Source organism: Thermobia domestica, chromosome 4 (assembly GCF_964235325.1).
Source record: "Thermobia domestica chromosome 4, izTheDome1.hap1.1, whole genome shotgun sequence".
NCBI classification, from domain to species: domain Eukaryota; kingdom Metazoa; phylum Arthropoda; class Insecta; order Zygentoma; family Lepismatidae; genus Thermobia; species Thermobia domestica.
The window spans coordinates 30,816,898-30,838,963 of NC_137457.1; the positions used below are offsets into that span (position 1 = coordinate 30,816,898).

General features: G+C 35.0%; 1 protein-coding gene across 1 annotated transcript in view; it reads right to left on the reverse strand.

Moving 5' to 3' along the window:
* Nucleotides 1–540: 540 nt before the first annotated feature.
* The window catches only part of LOC145683807 (uncharacterized), a 33,500-nt gene continuing 11,974 nt past the window's right edge, over nucleotides 541–22,066 (reverse strand). Inside the window, exons 2-3 of the mRNA XM_081755398.1 lie at nucleotides 17,205–18,324; nucleotides 541–2,814 (exon numbers count right to left, since the gene is read on the reverse strand). Of these exons, the coding sequence (XP_081611524.1) occupies nucleotides 17,221–18,282 (1,062 nt within the window). The 5' untranslated portion in view covers nucleotides 18,283–18,324 and the 3' untranslated portion in view covers nucleotides 541–2,814; nucleotides 17,205–17,220. The remainder of the gene's footprint in view (nucleotides 2,815–17,204; nucleotides 18,325–22,066) is intronic.

A 22,066-nucleotide genomic window follows, 5' to 3' on the forward strand; every position in this document is an offset into this window, starting at 1 on the left:
ATTAACATTTGTTAACGTAGTGTTCCTTGTAAAATATCATTTGTTTTTTTGTAATCAAGTCTGATAACATTCTGTGTTTGAATTCTACTAGAACCAAAGCAAGGAAAAATACGAAAACGTGTAGGATCCAATCGAAAGTACAATTGTAATCTTAGTAACCGATAACTTCAAGCATAATACATGATTTTGAATAAAATTTTCCTCTCTGCAGAATAAAAAGTGGTTCTGTATGTGTACTGAAGATTGATTTATTTATCACAAATTTTTTATATAAAAATACTATCAATGGAGTTAAGATATTTCTTAAAAATTTTTATATAAAGTACTTTACATAGAGTTAAGGTTTATTTATTTATTAAATTGTTTTAGATAAAAAAATACTTTACTTGGAGTTAAAATTTATTTATTACAAAATATTTAGGTAAAATTACTTTATCTGGAGTTAAGATTCAATTTTGTGCAACTAATAACCAAAATACCTAATGCTTAAAGATTAAATTGTATACAATGTAGAATTTAATTCAGCACTAAAATGTTTACATTAGTACTGATAAAAATATTCCAACAATTTTTCAAATGTTCATAATTCGAATAATATTTCTACTGTTATTCGAATTTTCGAATAGCAAATACTTTTAGAATCAATTATTCTTATATTTGAATAATGATTTATTTAAATTTTAAGGACACTTGATTAGTTTTAGAACTATTACACCAAATATACAAAACAAATAGCTAACATACTAATGTCTGTAGTTACTAAGATGTTTTATACTAATAGTATATTGGAGGTGTAAGAAACTTGATTAGTATGAACATGCAAGTTGATTTGTGTTTGTGAGAACATTTTTTCGATTGTAACAGTGATTTCATTCTTTGTTTGTATGTAATTGCATTCTGGAATGCGTTTAAATTCGACGTTTTCATTGTAATTATTTGACAAAACTTGTTTTGTGTTTAACATGGCAACGATACTATTTTAAAAATTGAAATTATTAGCGTTATTTGAGTCAATAACAATAGGATCTAAATACTTTGTACCATGAATAAAGCTTCCTTTTCTGAATAAAAAATATCACAAAGGTAGATATTTTATTCACAGTACTCAAGTCATCACGATGGATTGAAATTTGCCACAAATAATAATAATGTAAGTAAATATGTATTGACGTCACTTGAATAATAGTACCTAGGTAGATTACGTAATATATGACAAAACAAAAACAAGAATTAGAAGAATCTTGAGCAGAAAAATGTATATCTGATTTGGCTTACGTATGACATCACAATATGAATTAGCAATTGAATTTAAATCAAGTTTGGAGAAATGGCTACAGAAAGCTGGAATTTTCGTATCTTTTTAAGTAAATAAAAAAATAATATTACATATTTTTTATACTTGTAATTCTTGATAATAGAATATTAAAGCATTCTAGCTACTTGCATGTATTCAAAAATATTTTTGTTACTTATATTAAAGTTTTCATCCTGATTATTCCTTTAATAATATACAATTTGTTATGTTAAAATTTCCTTTGTTACAACTACAACGTAGTTTGCTTGTGAGATTCACTTTCAGATCTAAAGTCACGCAAGATTTTAATTTTGCGTTATGTATCGAGGAGGAGTCTTTCGAAATTGAATTTATGATTGGTTACCCAACCATCATGATAAACACCTTTTTTAGTATAATATCAATATACAAATTCTGAACCCAATGAAAATATTGTATTTTATGATATTAGTTGTCCGACACTTCATTGATGGGATATTTTCTCTGGTGTTCATCAGGCCTTCCACAAGGGGCAGCCCATTCACCTGATTTCAATCTCACAGATTTTGTCGTATGAGTGAGGTATGCGATATTTGTTTCATCTCCTCCCGAGGATACCCACAATGAGTGTTGTGGATCCTCATAAGTTGAGGGAACTCAAAGGAACACGATGGAACATATAAGGAAGTGTTTCAGCATAGTACCGGACACATTTAGCACATTTACTTAATGCGCTGTTCATAAGTTCTTTAATTCGGTTCACACTTTGGAGTCTATTAAATGCATTGTCGCCCCTAGGCCGAAAGGTATTTGCCACCTCTCATCTCGATGTCCAAATTTTAACACAATAGATTTAAAAATGTAACTTACTTTATGCATCTTTGATTCAACAGTTTTGTACAAATTTTAATGAATTTTGGTGATAGCGTGGTTGAAAAGCACTGTGTTACTCGCCCGCTCCTATGTATTGTCTAGTGCAAAATTAAACTCAACTTCAACCACTAATAACTAACGCCAAATTATGTTTATTATTAACGTTATTCAATTATTGCATTTGTGTTTTCGTTCAATGCGCGTCCCTCAGAATGTTACGCCTCTGGGCTAGTGGTAGATCCGGCCCTGTTTGAAGCTACCCTGTATATATATACACTATCTTTCATCGATTCTTTGTCCTTGTATTGCTCTCTTAATCCAAAGATATTTAGCACGTTGTAATTTCTTCCCGGTTTTACGTAATTCTCCTTGTCTGGCAGAAACTCAAACACAGCTTTACACGTTCGATTATTCTCTTTTCTACTCAAAATACCAATACATTTATGATCGATCTCTGTATGCATTGGTATATACAAACCTCTACAGTTGTTTAAGAGCATTTGACCCTCGGAATTTGCATCATTTACATTCCACGTAAGAGAAACTTGCCTCCTGACAAGAAAATAACATAAGTCGTCGAAAACCGGAAACTTGATGAAGCTGGTAGCGTGCTTATGTGTCTCTGGAGAAATAATCTGGTTGAGAGTTCCATAATATGGTAAAGAATTCTGCAAAAGAAAATAAATTTGTTAAAATTAAATTTGCGTACAACATTTAAACAATTTTGCTAATAGACACAAGGATATAAATGATGGAAGAAAGTTTATAAGGCAAATAATCATTTAACAATAAATACATTGCATTATATGACGTAATGCAATGTAGATCATAAAATTTGTTAGAATTTGTTGAGAAGGTATTCCATTCTGAATTCACGGTGGAAGGAAAAGGAGAAAAAGAACGTTATAAAATTGTTGATTGACATTATAACGGATAAATATGGTTCAACACAAAGTTGACATAGGAAACATCTGAATTTGCGGCAAGGGTCAAGCAAGAGATAAATAATAATATTAAAGAAAAATGTACTGTGATTTCAACTTTAATATTTTTTGCAGCCTTACTCGATAGTTTTTGATATGTTTGCTTGGACTTTTATGTTCGTTTTCAGCATTAAGGTCATATGGGACATGGGCCTACAATTTGAAGTGGAATCCAAACGATTGTAATTTGTTTAACACTCTCCCATCGGGAAACGAACTCCCGACCCCTTGTACCTTGTACTAAAAGGTGTGGGCTTTAGGAATTTGCTTTTTATCTCGTCCTAATTAAGACAATTGTCTCCATTTTCACTAATCTTAATCATTGTAATACCTAATTGAACATACAAGAATTCTGACATAGAAGCTTCGAGGACCAGGATCGTCAGAGGGACTTGAAACGACCTCACGGTCGTCACTTATCATTTCAAACCAATAAGCAACACCATGCCGTTTACAACAACGAGGGGGCCAGTAATACTACAGTTTGTCTTAATATAAGTTTCCTACCAGGAATCAGAATTAGTCACACTATAAACAAGAAGGTCATGAGAAAGCCCAACATTATTCGAATTTCACCATATATTCATAACTGTAAATAGTTTGTCTCTAGAATCCTTCACTTACCTCAACAGAACTTTCCTTGAGTTTTATCCACCACAAATCTCATCGTCTTGGCGCAGAAGTTAATTATCTTTATATTGTGTATCGATTGCAATCTTTCTGTCTATATTTTTCTACACTATTTCTTTTCCATATAATACTCTAAACGAAATATTTCGAGAGACTACTTCTAATGTTTACTAAGTGAACGAAAATTACACTTTTCTACTTGCTAAAGATTTCTTTTCTCATACTTATTCTTGCTTTTACTTCCAGTTTACATTTATTATAAGATCTTCAATAACAATGGTTTTCTTCTTATTAAGGAATTCTTTCGATATTTCCATCGTTACTTTTATTTTTCATTCACACTTCATATCTTCACCAACAATGCTTTCTTTCTTCCTAAAGGTTTTTTTCTCCATTTCTATCCATGATTTTATTTCTCATTCACAATTCAGATCTTCACTAATAATGTTCTTCTTCTGCCTTAAGTATCTTCACTAGTTCTATTCTTCCTTTTACTTCTCGTTCACATTAAATATATTCATAAATAGCGCTTTTCTTCTTCCTGAAACGTTATTTACCTACTCATATCCTAGCTTTCATTTCTCTTTCACATTTCAGATATTGATTTGAGCTTTACTTCTTTCTAAAGTTCTTTTTTTCATTATTCCTATTCTTGCTTTTATTCGCCTTTCACATCTCAGACCATAAACAATAATAATTTGCTTCCTCTTTCTCCACTCATATCCTTGCTTTCACATCTCAGATCTCCAGTAATCAAATAACCGAAAACTAAAATATTTTATCCTATCTAACTTCTATAGTTGGCATAGCTAGTTTACTACCGCGCTTCAACTTTCATTCCATTCGTTGACGATCTAATTTCTGATCTGGAAGAATGATTCCTACACCACGAGGAAATCATTTCATCACTGAAGTTTTTCATCCCTAGCTTCTATGATGATCCATTTGAAGAAGTCAAAGGTTGTGTTGATTTCTACAAAGATGATCTTGGTTACCCATTTGTAGATTTGATGAAAGCAGAGTGGCTTGTGGTGACTTAATTGGAGGGAGAGCATAGATCGTCTAACAACAGCCATTGCTGGACTAGCAGTTTGTTTCGCAAGTTAGTTTCCAAACATTTTTCCATATACTAGCTATGTTATCAGTGAGCACAGTGGACTCGACATCCTAGTTGCACTGGAAAACTGCTTCTCAAGAGATCAACGAAATCAAGCAGTGTTGGGTTTAGCTATAGGAAAGATATTTAATCATTCATACTCTCCAGACAGTAAGCTACTTGAAAAAAGTACTCATATACCCTCGCTACTGAAAGAAACGCTAAATTAAAAGACTCAAAAGAAAAAGTGATGAACTTGATCTAGAAAGTAAGAACTATAAACGAGGGGAGTGGATGTATTGGCAACATATCATCCCAAAATCATGAGTGTCACTAGCCGGCAGGCAGACCCTATCCCATAAGCGATGCCGCACTGGGAGTTTTCAGTTTTTGACATCTAGCTGACTCTCTATTTATTCTTTTTCATTATTTATAATTCTTATTTGCTAAAATTAAATAAAGCGGAGAAGACACATGTTTAGCGATGGTCCTGATGTTCAGGACACCCGGTTTCTTCTCCAGGTGACAGCTGTCCTCAAAGTGAGGACATTAGTTTTCCATTAAATTTTGTTATCTTGAATAAGAAGTTTGTTCCCAACCGTAATATAGGTAAGACACAATCGGTTGTGATGGTTACAAAACGACAGAGGTTCTGGTTGTAAAGTAATAATTATAGTAGCACTGATAAATAGAGAACACGTATTATAATTATACATACAAGTACTTTCTGTTCTCTTTATTTAACATACTGTATAATTTTAAGTGCAAATTTGCAAATACACTTATTCTTTACCCAAATTGCTTTCGAACTTTTGTTTGGTCTCATGTGACATAAAACAGTTTTCTCTGCAATTAATGATACTATGTAGAAAACTTGATCATCCTGTTAGAATTTGTAACCGAAATGCTATTTGAAGTGTTTTTATAATATAAAAAAGGCAACAGTTTATACGAGGGTGTGCTGATAGCCTTGCATGTTGGTTTATATCCCCTTTAGTTTTATTTGAAAAGATATCGGAACTCTTGCTGAGCGTTCCTCCATTCCTTTCCTACAATATCACATAGAAGGAGTTATTATCATCTGCCCACATGATCAGCAGTTATGGGCGTGTGGTTAAAGTGGATAGCCGAATCGAATTGTTGACGGCGGAAGGAACTTCGATAGTCCAAATGTTTCACCGGACACAAGTTTTGTACAGCGAGTTCTGTGTAGACAACAGCACCGTTCGAAGATTTGCCAACGCAGCCAGAGGAACAGACCCAAGCCACTCTAAGCTTACTGATAAGAGAAGCCTTGTTCTGGAAGGCCAGTAACTGCCACCGACCCGCAGTTGACAGTAGTAGTGGCCGACGTATATTGAGCCGAGTCAGCAAAAATTTTTGTGACGTCATAGGTCAAAGGTCAATGACCTTGGCCCAGGGTCAATGACCTAGGGGTACCTAGGACCACCCCCTCTAAATTTTGGCAGGGGTACCTTGGCCCACCCCCTAAATTTTGGCAGGGGTACATAGGACCACCCCCCTTAAATTTTGGAAATTGCCAAATCTAAAAATTTGGTATGCTAGCCTAGGACCATAGTATGTACCTCTATCAGTATTGGGTGTCTATGTCGTTCCCTTTCATGGGTAAAAAATTGCCAAAAATTCAAATTTCGGGGGTTTTTGATCTAATTTATCCCCTTGGATGAGGTGTTATTATCCTATATAGTTATATGGGCGTATACAGGGGTCCATTACCTTTCATAAGACATGGGTATATTAATGCACCCCTTGAAAAATTTGGGAGGGGTACCTTGGCCCACCCTTAAATTTTGGAAATTGACCAATTTAAACATTGGGTATTTTAGTACTGGACCCTAATATGTATTAGGTTAAATTTGGGTGGTCCACCTCGTTCCCTTCTAGGGGTACAAAATTGCCAAAATATAAACGTAAGCAATACGTAGTACCACGTGTTTGGTTTTTGGTCGATTTTATCCCCTTTGATGACGTGTTATTATTCTATATAGTTATATGGTCATGTATAGGGGTCCATTACCTTTCATAAGATATGGGTATATTTGTGCACTCCTTTAAAAATTTGGGAGGGGTACTTTGGCCCACCCCTTAAATTTTGGAAATTGCTCATTTTATATATTTGGTATTATAGTACTGGACCCTAACATGTATTATAATAAATTTGGGTGGTCCACTTCGTTCCCTTTTAGTTGTACAAAATTGCCAAAATATAAACGTAAGCAATACGTTGTACCACGTGTTTGGTTTCGACCCAAGTTATCCCCTTGGATGAGGTCCTATTACCTTATATGGTTATATGGTCATGTATAGGGTCCATTCCCTTTCATAACATATGGGTATATTGGTGCACCCCTTTAAAAATTTGGGAGGGGTACATTGGCCCACCCCTTAAATTTTAGAAATTGACCATTTTACATATTTGGTATAATAGTATAGGACCCTAATATATATATATTACTATAAATTTGGGTGGTCCACCTCGTTCCCTTTCATGGGTACGAAATTGCCAAATTGTTAGTACAACCACGTGTTTCGTTTTTGACCTAATTTATTCCCTTGGATGAGGTCCTATTACCTTATATGGTTATATGGTCATGTATAGGGGTCTATTACCTATCATAAGGCATAGGTACATTTGTGCACCCCTTTAAATTTTTGGGAGGGGTGCCTTGGCCCACCCCTTTAATTTTGGAAATTACCCATTTAATATATTTGGTATTATAGTATAGGACCCTAATAGAGATTACTATAAATTTGGTTGGTCCACCTCGTTCCCTTCTAGGGGTACAAAATTGCCAAAATATAAACGTAAGCAATACGTTATACCACGTGTTTGGTTTTTGGTTGATTTTATTCTCTTTGATGAGGTGTTATTACCTTATATGTTCACATGAGCGTATACAGGAGTCTATTACCTTTCATAAGACATGGGTATATTGATGCACCCCTTGAAAAATTTGGGAGGGGTACCTTGGCCCAACCCTTTAATTTTGGAAATTGCTTAATTTCATCATGTGGTGTCATAGTACAGGACCCTAATATGTATCATGATAAATTTGGATGGTCCACCTCGTTCCCTTTTAGGGGTACAAAATTGCCAAATTTTAGTACAACCACGTGTTTGATTTTTGACCTAATTTATCTCCTTGATGAGGTCCTATTACATCATATAGTTATATGGTCATGTATAGGGGTCCATTCCCTATCATAAGACATAGGTACATTTGTGCACCCCCGGGAGGGGTACAATGGCCCACCTCTTTAATTTGGAAATTGCTCAATTAAACATTTGGTATTACAGTATAGGACCCTAATATGGATCACTATAAATTTGGGTGGTCCACCTCGTTCCCTTTTAGGGGTACAAAATTGACAAAATATAAACGTAAGCATTACGTTGTACCACGTGTTTGGTTTTGACCTAATTTATTTCTTTGGATGAGGTCCTATTACCTTATATGGTAATGTATAGGTGTTCATTCCCTATCATAAGACATAGGTACATTGATGCACCCCGGGAGGGGATTCGGTATCATAGTACAGGCCTCAACATGTATCATGATAAATTTGGGTGGTCCATCTTGTTCCCTTTCATGGGTAAAAATTGCTAAAATATAAACATAAGCAATATGTTGTACCATGTGTTTGGTTTTTGGCCCAATTTCTCCCCCTTTGATGAGGTTCTATTACCTTATATGGTTATATGGTCATGTATATAGGTTCATTTCCTATCATAAGATATGGGTACGTTGATGCATCCTTTAAAAATTTGGGAGGGGTATCTTGGCACATCCACTCGGTTTTAGAAATTGTTTAATATAAGCATTTGGTATCATAGTACAGGTCTTCAATATGTACCACTATAAATTTGGATGGTCCACATCGTTCCCTTTTCATAGGTAAAGAACTACCAAAAATCAAATTTCGGAGGTTATTGACCCCTATTTAGCACATTATATGGGTATGTACAGAGGTTTATTACCTTTATATGTTTATGTTCCCTTTTTAAATTTGGGAATTATCAAATAACAAAATTCGGTAAACGTTTTCTAGGACCCGTTGGTATTCCTCTTATGGCCAAATATTCAAAATTTAAAGGTTATTGACCGGCTTTATTATTGAATAAGTACAGGATTTATTACTGGAATTAAAATTAAACTGGAATTAAAATTATATGCTAAAGACAAACTAGTGCAAGAAGTTCAAAATACATTGTATCGACAATATCCAGAACCACTATCTGGTATGGATGTATGTGGAGTGTAATAAAATGATCCATTTCAATGAATTGTGTTTTTTCATTTCAAGTACAACCCCAGGTTCTGACGTGTACTATTGCACCACAATGTTGTCAAAGGTTTTTGTTCTAAACAGTTCCGGTTCTTTACTAATAAGTGCACAAACTTTTAAAAATGTCAACTCAAACTTTGAAACAAAAATTTCGAGAACAAAAATTTTCAAACAAAATTTTGAAGCGAAAAAAATTTCAAACAAAATTTTGAAACAAAAAATTTCAAACAAAAAATTTGGAAACGAAAAATTTTAAACAAAAAATTTTAAACAAAATTTTCGAACAAAAATTTTCAAACAAAAAATTTCAAACAAAAATTTCAAACGAAAAAATCTCAAACAAAATTTTGAAACAAAAAAAAAATTGAAACGAAAAAATTTTCAAACAAAAAATTTCAAGCAAAAAAATTTCAAACTAAAAAAAATTTACGTTTCACGGTTAACCGTCAAACTTTATCCGGTTTTTAACTATTCGATTAACAAATAAACGGTTTTGATCATATTTATCAGTGAGTGCAAAATGTTGAACGAAACCAAGATTTTTAAATGTTAAACAAAACTTAAAACTGAATACAGCAAAGATTTGAAAATCATCAACCAATCAGATTGCACGAAAGATAGTGATCAACCAATCAGATTGCAGGAAAGATAGTGATCAACCAATCAAATTGCATTAACAATAACTTTGCCAGTGTTGTAGCATGTATTGCCTTTCGTCTATGAGTCATAAGATTCAATAAGGTTAGCTATCAGATTTCAAATCAATCACCACCAATGATAGACTATGAGCTGTGACTAAAGTTCAATGTATTGTTTCAAATTTCGCACCTTATGTTAAAATTCTGTTTATCACCATTCCCAAATTTAAAGAATACTTCTCTTGATATACCTAAGTCTTAGAATTAATCATATCATTATATGTTCAATAAGGTCAATAATGTCCGTCAATTGTTTACCTGAGTAGAACCAACTGTTTAATGTACTCAAACTTAAGAAGTACCACAACAAAGGAAATGAATCCCTGTACACTACCTCATCAAGGACAATCACGTGGTACAACGTCTTGCTTACGTTTATATTTGGCGGGAATAATCAAAACCAATGACGCATTATCAAATTATCCTACAAAGTTTCAATGTACCAATGTCCTGGACTCCTAATCCCATCATAGGTCAATAACCGATCACGTGATCATAATGATTTACCCAATGAATGAGATACTATCCAATTACCAATTATTGATATGACAATAAGAAATGTACCCCCTTCCAAAATTCAAGATTGGTACACAAATACACCTGTGTCTTATGAAAAAAGTAATAAATCCTGTACTTATTCAATAATAAAGCCGGTCAATAACCTTTAAATTTTGAATATTTGGCCATAAGAGGAATACCAACGGGTCCTAGAAAACGTTTACCGAATTTTGTTATTTGATAATTCCCAAATTTAAAAAGGGAACATAAACATATAAAGGTAATAAACCTCTGTACATACCCATATAATGTGCTAAATAGGGGTCAATAACCTCCGAAATTTGATTTTTGGTAGTTCTTTACCTATGAAAAGGGAACGATGTGGACCATCCAAATTTATAGTGGTACATATTGAAGACCTGTACTATGATACCAAATGCTTATATTAAACAATTTCTAAAACCGAGTGGATGTGCCAAGATACCCCTCCCAAATTTTTAAAGGATGCATCAACGTACCCATATCTTATGATAGGAAATGAACCTATATACATGACCATATAACCATATAAGGTAATAGAACCTCATCAAAGGGGGAGAAATTGGGCCAAAAACCAAACACATGGTACAACATATTGCTTATGTTTATATTTTAGCAATTTTTACCCATGAAAGGGAACAAGATGGACCACCCAAATTTATCATGATACATGTTGAGGCCTGTACTATGATACCGAATCCCCTCCCGGGGTGCATCAATGTACCTATGTCTTATGATAGGGAATGAACACCTATACATTACCATATAAGGTAATAGGACCTCATCCAAAGAAATAAATTAGGTCAAAACCAAACACGTGGTACAACGTAATGCTTACGTTTATATTTTGTCAATTTTGTACCCCTAAAAGGGAACGAGGTGGACCACCCAAATTTATAGTGATCCATATTAGGGTCCTATACTGTAATACCAAATGTTTAATTGAGCAATTTCCAAATTAAAGAGGTGGGCCATTGTACCCCTCCCGGGGGTGCACAAATGTACCTATGTCTTATGATAGGGAATGGACCCCTATACATGACCATATAACTATATGATGTAATAGGACCTCATCAAGGAGATAAATTAGGTCAAAAATCAAACACGTGGTTGTACTAAAATTTGGCAATTTTGTACCCCTAAAAGGGAACGAGGTGGACCATCCAAATTTATCATGATACATATTAGGGTCCTGTACTATGACACCACATGATGAAATTAAGCAATTTCCAAAATTAAAGGGTTGGGCCAAGGTACCCCTCCCAAATTTTTCAAGGGGTGCATCAATATACCCATGTCTTATGAAAGGTAATAGACTCCTGTATACGCTCATGTGAACATATAAGGTAATAACACCTCATCAAAGAGAATAAAATCAACCAAAAACCAAACACGTGGTATAACGTATTGCTTACGTTTATATTTTGGCAATTTTGTACCCCTAGAAGGGAACGAGGTGGACCAACCAAATTTATAGTAATCTCTATTAGGGTCCTATACTATAATACCAAATATATTAAATGGGTAATTTCCAAAATTAAAGGGGTGGGCCAAGGTACCCCTCCCAAAAATTTAAAGGGGTGCACAAATGTACCTATGTCTTATGATAGGTAATAGACCCCTATACATGACCATATAACCATATAAGGTAATAGGACCTCATCCAAGGGAATAAATTAGGTCAAAAACGAAACACGTGGTTGTACTAACAATTTGGCAATTTCGTACCCATGAAAGGGAACGAGGTGGACCACCCAAATTTATAGTAATATATATATATTAGGGTCCTATACTATTATACCAAATATGTAAAATGGTCAATTTCTAAAATTTAAGGGGTGGGCCAATGTACCCCTCCCAAATTTTTAAAGGGGTGCACCAATATACCCATATGTTATGAAAGGGAATGGACCCTATACATGACCATATAACCATATAAGGTAATAGGACCTCATCCAAGGGGATAACTTGGGTCGAAACCAAACACGTGGTACAACGTATTGCTTACGTTTATATTTTGGCAATTTTGTACAACTAAAAGGGAACGAAGTGGACCACCCAAATTTATTATAATACATGTTAGGGTCCAGTACTATAATACCAAATATATAAAATGAGCAATTTCCAAAATTTAAGGGGTGGGCCAAAGTACCCCTCCCAAATTTTTAAAGGAGTGCACAAATATACCCATATCTTATGAAAGGTAATGGACCCCTATACATGACCATATAACTATATAGAATAATAACACGTCATCAAAGGGGATAAAATCGACCAAAAACCAAACACGTGGTACTACGTATTGCTTACGTTTATATTTTGGCAATTTTGTACCCCTAGAAGGGAACGAGGTGGACCACCCAAATTTAACCTAATACATATTAGGGTCCAGTACTAAAATACCCAATGTTTAAATTGGTCAATTTCCAAAATTTAAGGGTGGGCCAAGGTACCCCTCCCAAATTTTTCAAGGGGTGCATTAATATACCCATGTCTTATGAAAGGTAATGGACCCCTGTATACGCCCATATAACTATATAGGATAATAACACCTCATCCAAGGGGATAAATTAGATCAAAAACCCCCGAAATTTGAATTTTTGGCAATTTTTTACCCATGAAAGGGAACGACATAGACACCCAATACTGATAGAGGTACATACTATGGTCCTAGGCTAGCATACCAAATTTTTAGATTTGGCAATTTCCAAAATTTAAGGGGGGTGGTCCTATGTACCCCTGCCAAAATTTAGGGGGTGGGCCAAGGTACCCCTGCCAAAATTTAGAGGGGGTGGTCCTAGGTACCCCTAGGTCATTGACCCTGGGCCAAGGTCATTGACCTTTGACCTATGACGTCACAAAAATTTTTGCTGACTCAGGGAACGAGGTGGACCATCCAAATTTATCATGATACATATTAGGGTCCTGTACTATGACACCACATGATGAAATTAAGCAATTTCCAAAATTAAAGGGTTGGGCCAAGGTACCCCTCCCAAATTTTTCAAGGGGTGCATCAATATACCCATGTCTTATGAAAGGTAATAGACTCCTGTATACGCTCATGTGAACATATAAGGTAATAACACCTCATCAAAGAGAATAAAATCAACCAAAAACCAAACACGTGGTATAACGTATTGCTTACGTTTATATTTTGGCAATTTTGTACCCCTAGAAGGGAACGAGGTGGACCAACCAAATTTATAGTAATCTCTATTAGGGTCCTATACTATAATACCAAATATATTAAATGGGTAATTTCCAAAATTAAAGGGGTGGGCCAAGGTACCCCTCCCAAAAATTTAAAGGGGTGCACAAATGTACCTATGTCTTATGATAGGTAATAGACCCCTATACATGACCATATAACCATATAAGGTAATAGGACCTCATCCAAGGGAATAAATTAGGTCAAAAACGAAACACGTGGTTGTACTAACAATTTGGCAATTTCGTACCCATGAAAGGGAACGAGGTGGACCACCCAAATTTATAGTAATATATATATATTAGGGTCCTATACTATTATACCAAATATGTAAAATGGTCAATTTCTAAAATTTAAGGGGTGGGCCAATGTACCCCTCCCAAATTTTTAAAGGGGTGCACCAATATACCCATATGTTATGAAAGGGAATGGACCCTATACATGACCATATAACCATATAAGGTAATAGGACCTCATCCAAGGGGATAACTTGGGTCGAAACCAAACACGTGGTACAACGTATTGCTTACGTTTATATTTTGGCAATTTTGTACAACTAAAAGGGAACGAAGTGGACCACCCAAATTTATTATAATACATGTTAGGGTCCAGTACTATAATACCAAATATATAAAATGAGCAATTTCCAAAATTTAAGGGGTGGGCCAAAGTACCCCTCCCAAATTTTTAAAGGAGTGCACAAATATACCCATATCTTATGAAAGGTAATGGACCCCTATACATGACCATATAACTATATAGAATAATAACACGTCATCAAAGGGGATAAAATCGACCAAAAACCAAACACGTGGTACTACGTATTGCTTACGTTTATATTTTGGCAATTTTGTACCCCTAGAAGGGAACGAGGTGGACCACCCAAATTTAACCTAATACATATTAGGGTCCAGTACTAAAATACCCAATGTTTAAATTGGTCAATTTCCAAAATTTAAGGGTGGGCCAAGGTACCCCTCCCAAATTTTTCAAGGGGTGCATTAATATACCCATGTCTTATGAAAGGTAATGGACCCCTGTATACGCCCATATAACTATATAGGATAATAACACCTCATCCAAGGGGATAAATTAGATCAAAAACCCCCGAAATTTGAATTTTTGGCAATTTTTTACCCATGAAAGGGAACGACATAGACACCCAATACTGATAGAGGTACATACTATGGTCCTAGGCTAGCATACCAAATTTTTAGATTTGGCAATTTCCAAAATTTAAGGGGGGTGGTCCTATGTACCCCTGCCAAAATTTAGGGGGTGGGCCAAGGTACCCCTGCCAAAATTTAGAGGGGGTGGTCCTAGGTACCCCTAGGTCATTGACCCTGGGCCAAGGTCATTGACCTTTGACCTATGACGTCACAAAAATTTTTGCTGACTCGGCTCAATATACGTCGGCCACTACTACTTTGACAAGTTGATTCGCGAAGATCGGCGAATAAAGCAGGAGATTGTCCTGCAGCTCAGCATCTTTAAGGAACGATAGATTCATAATTAGGGAACTGCTGAAGTGCCGGAAATTATGTGCTTGATGGCTTCCAAGGATGCTGACGGATTAGATGAAGATCACAAGAAAAAGGATATCCAAGGAAAATTTGTGACGATACAAGGCTAAGGGCGACGATCATGTGCAAAATCGTCACAGGTGACGATTAGTGGATTCACCACTATATCCCAACTATGAAGAGACATGGATTATCGTTCCGCTGACTATATTTTTCGATTTCAATAACATTGTTCACCCCGAGTTTCTTCCCAAGGGTATCTAAGTGAATTCAAAGAGGTATATCGAAACCCTAAAGTTACTAAAGGCTCGAATGACACGCGTCAGGCCTCCTATTCTCCATGATAACACTAGACCCTACAGCAGCAAGCTGACCACCGAAGCAATATTGAAGCTTAAATACACTGTCCTCACACCCTTATACAGCCCTGATGTTGCACCCACTGAACTTTCGCATCTTTCCTAAACTGACGGAACACCTTAAGGGCACCCACTACTCACCAGATGAGGACGCCCAACGCGCTGTACGATCATAGTGTCGTTCCAAAGCGAAGGGTTTCTATTACGATATCATTGAAAGACTGGTTCGCCGTTGCAAGAAGTGCGTGGGAGTGGATTGTGACAGTGATTGTGAACAAGTGATGTTTAGGGATGCGCACGAGACGAATCGAGACAGGATTTTCCTGCCAAAATTCGAGTCGAGACACGGCTCCTCCAATAGAGAAATATACATTTTTCGAGTCGAGACATCACTTTTTCAGCACATTTTCGAGACGAGACAGCCATAAACTTAGATGTCAAGATACACATTTTTTTTTATTTTATTAAACCATTTTCACTAACTCGAAATATTAATCAAAAGGAAAACTTGTCAGCACACCCTCGTAATATATATATATATATATATATATATATATATATATATATATATATATATATATATATATATATATATATATATATATATATATATATATATATAACTATTAAAAAAGAAAATGTTAACAAGAAACCTGTCTCATAGGTTGAATGAAGTAATTTACACGTATTATAAAAACAAATTTCTGTGTATTTAATCTCCATAATTACTTGAAAAAGTAGAAAAATGGTTTTAAAAAAAAATCGCCCGTTCCGTGGAAAGTCATACATAAATCATCAAAGTGTTAAGCATGTCGAAGATCTTCAAAATAGACGTAAAATATCTTACACGTCTATATTTTTAACATTTTAAAGCTATCGGAAAGTATATGGTGTTTTATATAACTTTTCTACTTTCCTTTTTTTTTTTTACCGCAATACTTTGAATATCCGTCACTAGTTGTAACTTCTAGACACAAAATATGACTTTTTTTCAATGATAATTTTAACTAGGTTTCGTCACAAATATCCGTAAATTCCAAGTTATTTTGAAATATGGAAAGCATGGATGTCACAAAGTTGTAAAAAGCAAATGAACAAATATCAAATTTAAGGTATATAAAATAACAGGTAGCCCCAGTTGATGTTTAGCATTCTGATTGGCTCCCTGTCCGTGACGTCTTGTGGAGGAACTTTTGCCCATCTTGAAACAGTATACCAACTAGCGTAGTTGGATATGCAGTATTTCACTTGTTTTCTTGAACGATACCTCGCAATACCCAAGGACGTTATAAAATAGAGGATCTGCCCATATGTATCTTCATCCTATTAGGCAACTGAATGATCGCCATATATGTTGGCTCAAAACATTGCAATCTTCATATATAGACATGTAGTGTGTCTGTCGTTTATTTTTATTTAAGTTGTTGCTTCACATTTATATTATACAATGGTTACATGTTGCACGTATGGGTGTACAGATGGGAGAGAGAACAAATTACCCAGAATAACCTTTCACAGGGAAGAAAATCACCAATCACAGAATACGTATGTCTGTGATGTATGGCTTCACGATTTTGAGGTATGGGCAGATCCTCTATTTTATAACTTCTTTGGCGATACCTCCATGTTACATCACCTACCGCAAAGTATCCTGGGAAAAATGAGATCACAAAGACTAATTCGAGAGTGACGTGTATTAAATTAATGTCTTACCTCAAAGATGGTTAATTTATTTTTCTTCTTCTTCTGGTTTGATGAATTCAGTTTTGTCTGCACCAGGTTGAAGCCGTCTACTTTTTTCATTCCTTCCCAGACGCCGTTTTCCATAAAACAACATAAAAGCTACCACACAAGCAAGTATGACGATACAAATAAATATTCCCAGAAGAACTTTATTTAGACGGGATAAACTTCTTCCTAAATTGGCACTTTTAGACAAAGCAGCTGATCTTGCGAATTCAAAATTATTAATTTTGTCCACCCTAGAAACCATACTTGAAGGGCAAACAAAAGTTTTAGCTTCTTGAGGAGCAAAACCATTCATATTTTGAGGTTCTTTACATTTTGGAGATCTCATTATAAGTTTTCTGCTCTCTTTCCATTTGCAGAACTCATTTAATGAATCACAGTCATTGCAAGACCATGGATTTCCAGCTAAATCAATAGCATTTAGCTTGTTCAATCTTTCCAATGTTCTCACGTTTATAGTACGAAGTTTGTTCTCCCGGAGAAATAGGAAATTAAGACTGGGTAGAGCATCAAACATTGTGTTTGGTAAATTCTCAATACGACAATAGCTTAGGTCTAGTGTATTTATTGATTGAGAACGAATAAAGTCTGTAGAGACTGACAGTAGTTCATTCCCTCTTAGGATTATGGTCTGAAGGTGTTCATTAGTTACAAACGTTTCAGGATGAATAGTCTCGATCAAGTTATCAGACAGGTCTAAAAGTGACAAAAATTTCAGGTTAATGAATGCGTCTTTATGGATTTCCTTAAGACCATTATTTGACAAATAAATTTCCTCCAAATCTGTTGTATAAGTAAATACGTTATTTTCGACGGTTGCCACTTTATTATCAGGCATTTTCAGTACTTCTGTGTTGTTCTCCAATTGTTCACTTGGAACTGAGTCCAATTTCAGATTCGAACAGTCTACAACTAGTCTAAGGTGAACTGTGGTGCAGGAACATTTTTCTGGACATGCTGTTACGTAACATATTATTACAAGAAAAACAAGTACCACACTTTGCATTCTATTACCATTCTTGTATCTTTGTAGTCTATCCATAACAAGTACGTCCAGGAGAATGTCCTCACCGGGTCACAGGGTCTGAAATGAATTAAGAGAAAACCAATGAAAATAATAGTTCTGTTAGATTGATGTGACAAAACAAAACTTTTAAAATATTGTGTGATTGAAGGTACAATGGATACAATGGATCAATCACATAGTAAAGTGATACAGTAGAGTGTCCGCAGCTGCAATATAACATAATAGATTCGATCCCATGCTACGTAGACGTTGCGGTAGGCAAATATGGTGTGTTTTTCTTCCTACATTATGAACAAACTTCTAATGATATTCAAATTTGACAAGAAATATTTGTTAGAGACATTATTCATTAAAAATTGAAATTAATTGCAATTAATAAATCAATTAAAAGTAATGGTTTTGTGAATGAGTATTAATGAATTTTAATTGCAATTAATTTCAATTTGTCTTTAAGTTATTAACATTAATTGCGATTGAACTCAATCCTAAAATTTGCATTTGAAATTAAGTATACTGTTAATTGGCCACCAGGGCTTAAAACTTGTAGGGTCTTATGCAGAGTCGTTTTGACGCGTGATTAGTGACATATTAAAGGGGTCGACTAACATATGTTTCTTGCAGTAGTCAGGCCTTTAGTATGACGCTAATCATACGTCAAAACGACTCTGCATAAGGCGGATATTATTTAATAGTTAGTCTCGAAAGAGCAACTGAATTGTTTGAATGTTAATTGCAATAGAACACTTGAAAATTTGTAATTGTTAAAAGGTTGACTGCCAAGGCCAAATTGTGTGTAACAATCTATGGGGCCAAGTAATAAAAAACTGTGAAAATGAATCAACATGATACGTTCATTTTGACTTTTGAGTATCATGGCAGTCAATCTGTTTTAATTGCAATTGAATTCAGGAATTAAAAGTGATATAAGAAGTGTGTGTATTCCGTTCTTCACTTGCTGTTTCTCAACGCACAGATTTGAAATAAAATAGTATTTATATACTGAGAAAAATCCATTCTCCGGACAACGGTATATTGTACAAATATACGGAATCCTCTTGCTTCCTACAGAAATCAGTATGGAGCATACGTTATCGATATGCTATATACGCACTACCCTTAGATGTTACATCTTGCCTTGCAGGATGTCTGACATCTAACAGTTTTCCGCATATCACATGCATATTCTTATGTAACATTCCTCAGCTAAGTGTTATGTAGGTTCACTTGCATGTGAGATCCTGATCGCCTATATTGTTTCATACGGAAAGTACGTATAGATGGAACACTTATACAGAAAATATTATAAAACATGCGTTTTCAATTATACACTGAGAAAAAAAGAACTAGGATTTCCCTTTGGATACATCGTATTTACGCTCCTTAAGTAATGTAATTTCATGCATAAAAGTACAGCAGGTGAGAACAGCATGCCAAGTCTGGAGTTCGGCGTCGAACTAGACTTGCTGTGATTGGATAATTTTATTCACATGATTGATTTCGTGTTAAAAACTATTACTCTCGTAAGGTAGGGAGTCACAGATTTAGAAAGAACCAAGAGGGGGACACTCGTAGGAAGGTAATAACAACATTATATACATAAGCTACCACCGTCGGAATGGGTATGGCGTTAATTCTAGATTTGAAATGGTGGTCCCACAATACAAAATTTTCGCTGGACGGTGGTGTACATCGTACTACGGATGAAATAACATTACTTAATGTGGTGACGCGCGTAACCTGGTAAAAACAGCATTTACATGCCGACTGCATTATGCATTTTTCTCCGTGTACGTGTGCTGTACATTAAGTCCAAAAACTAGAGGAATTACGCATGTAACCTACCTTTTAAAGTATGCCACCTACAGTTTTTTTCTCAGTGTATGCAGTGCTGGATAACGACCATTTCTCCGCTCTCTCTGGCAAGAAAGCCGTACAGGGCGATTGTTACATAGTATTATGTTTCGTTTACGACTCAATTTCCCTCGAAGCTTTTTTATCTGCCTGTCATGCACACGGTTTATGGACAAAATATAAATTGCTAAGATAGCGAGAAACAATCATCTTTGGTTTAATTTTTTGAGTTTCTTTTCAATCAATACTTTTGCCTTTTGGCTCGAATGTTAGATCATAGAATAGCGAAACCTGGCCGTGGAATTTAAAATATGGTGCCTAAATGTTTGAAGTCAAAATTGTTCAGAAATTTGAGAATAAAGAAAAAAGCATACAGGAAGAACGTCTCACGTACTCTGAAGTTTTACCTTATGCCAGTCTTGGTGATAATTGGACAATATCTTACCACGTTGAGATACACATGTTCTCTAAAACTAACTTAACTATTTTCTATGCTGGAAACGTTATCTATTAGAAGAGTAAATTAGTTTATCTGGATTTTTGTAACAGGCAACCAGAGAGCAATTTATTTCTGGTAAAATTGTTAGTACGATTTGATATATGACGGTGTGGTTGAAGAGCTTAAATTTGTTATTTACCTGATCCACTGTCCTCAAAATAATTTAATAATTGTCATAGATATTAACAGTTTAACTACAAGAAAAATCTTTGTATAAGGATTAATTAAAAAGGAAAACTTGAATAGATTGTCAGAAAATATGCTTTTACACAATAATTATAACTTCATGTGTCTTATGCGAAAACTTAGTTCTTGTGGTTAATCAACTTTTTAGACCACATGACTGCTTATGACTGCTTAATATTTAATATTTTCAATTCTTTATTAAGAGTGAGCTTTCCATATGGAACCGATGATAGTCAAACTTTTATTGAAAATGGTCTAAAACGATGGTACGGGAATGAAAACTTACTTGGTATCCAGTTTTAGGTAACCAGCGTCTGTGCCTTGTGCCTTGCAGAATACAACACTGGCCAAACCGATAATACCAATTAATTTGCTATACAATTTCGCTGTAATTTAATATATCACATGACTCTCTGCCTGTTTGAAACTTCCAATGACTATTCAAGATAGTAGCTTCTAATATTGTGTCCATGGTAATTATTTCGATAAGTAAATGATCCATCTTATTTAGTATGGATTAATAACAAGTAGTTCTCAATTACTTGAGCTGTTTCCATGGAAATGCTATTCTTCGAACTGCTATATTAGTTTACTTGTCTACGTTTCAAATGCAGTTTGACTACGTTTTAACTTTGACGAATCCTTGACTATTTGTGGTTGTCGATAGCAATTCTAGTTCTAAAAGTTCTTTTATATACTGTACTCATAAACAAAATCAACATTGGGACCTGTGAGATGCCGAGTGTTTCACCTTAATTAGCCATTGGCTAGTATTAAGAAATGCAGAGACAATAAATGACAAACAACTACCCATTGTATCACCGTCACTCTTCAATGATAGTTATTTCCTTTAACAAATGTTAAAGAAAGTTTTTTGTTAAGGAAGGGAAAACGTAGTCATTAATTTCTCGAGTTTTTGCCGGGTACGATGCCGTGGCCCTTAATTCCGAGCCCTGTCCTTCATAACCCAGATGTTGCATAAAGACAAAAAATCTCAAAAGTTCCTATTGAGCATCTGTATGAAAATAGAATTTCTTAACATTAGGAATCTCAGTGAACTTCCTTGAATCATATGCCTCTATTTTTAACAACGAGTAGTGTTATGTGTACACCACGTAATGTAATTTGGTTTATATGGCGCGATATTTCTCAATTAGTATTGAAACCGGAACTGGTAGTACATTTATAGCAATTCCAATTTTAGTAGAGAGATTACAGTGAGAACGGGGTACAAAAGAGCTTCTCACTGTCTGCTACCGGTTT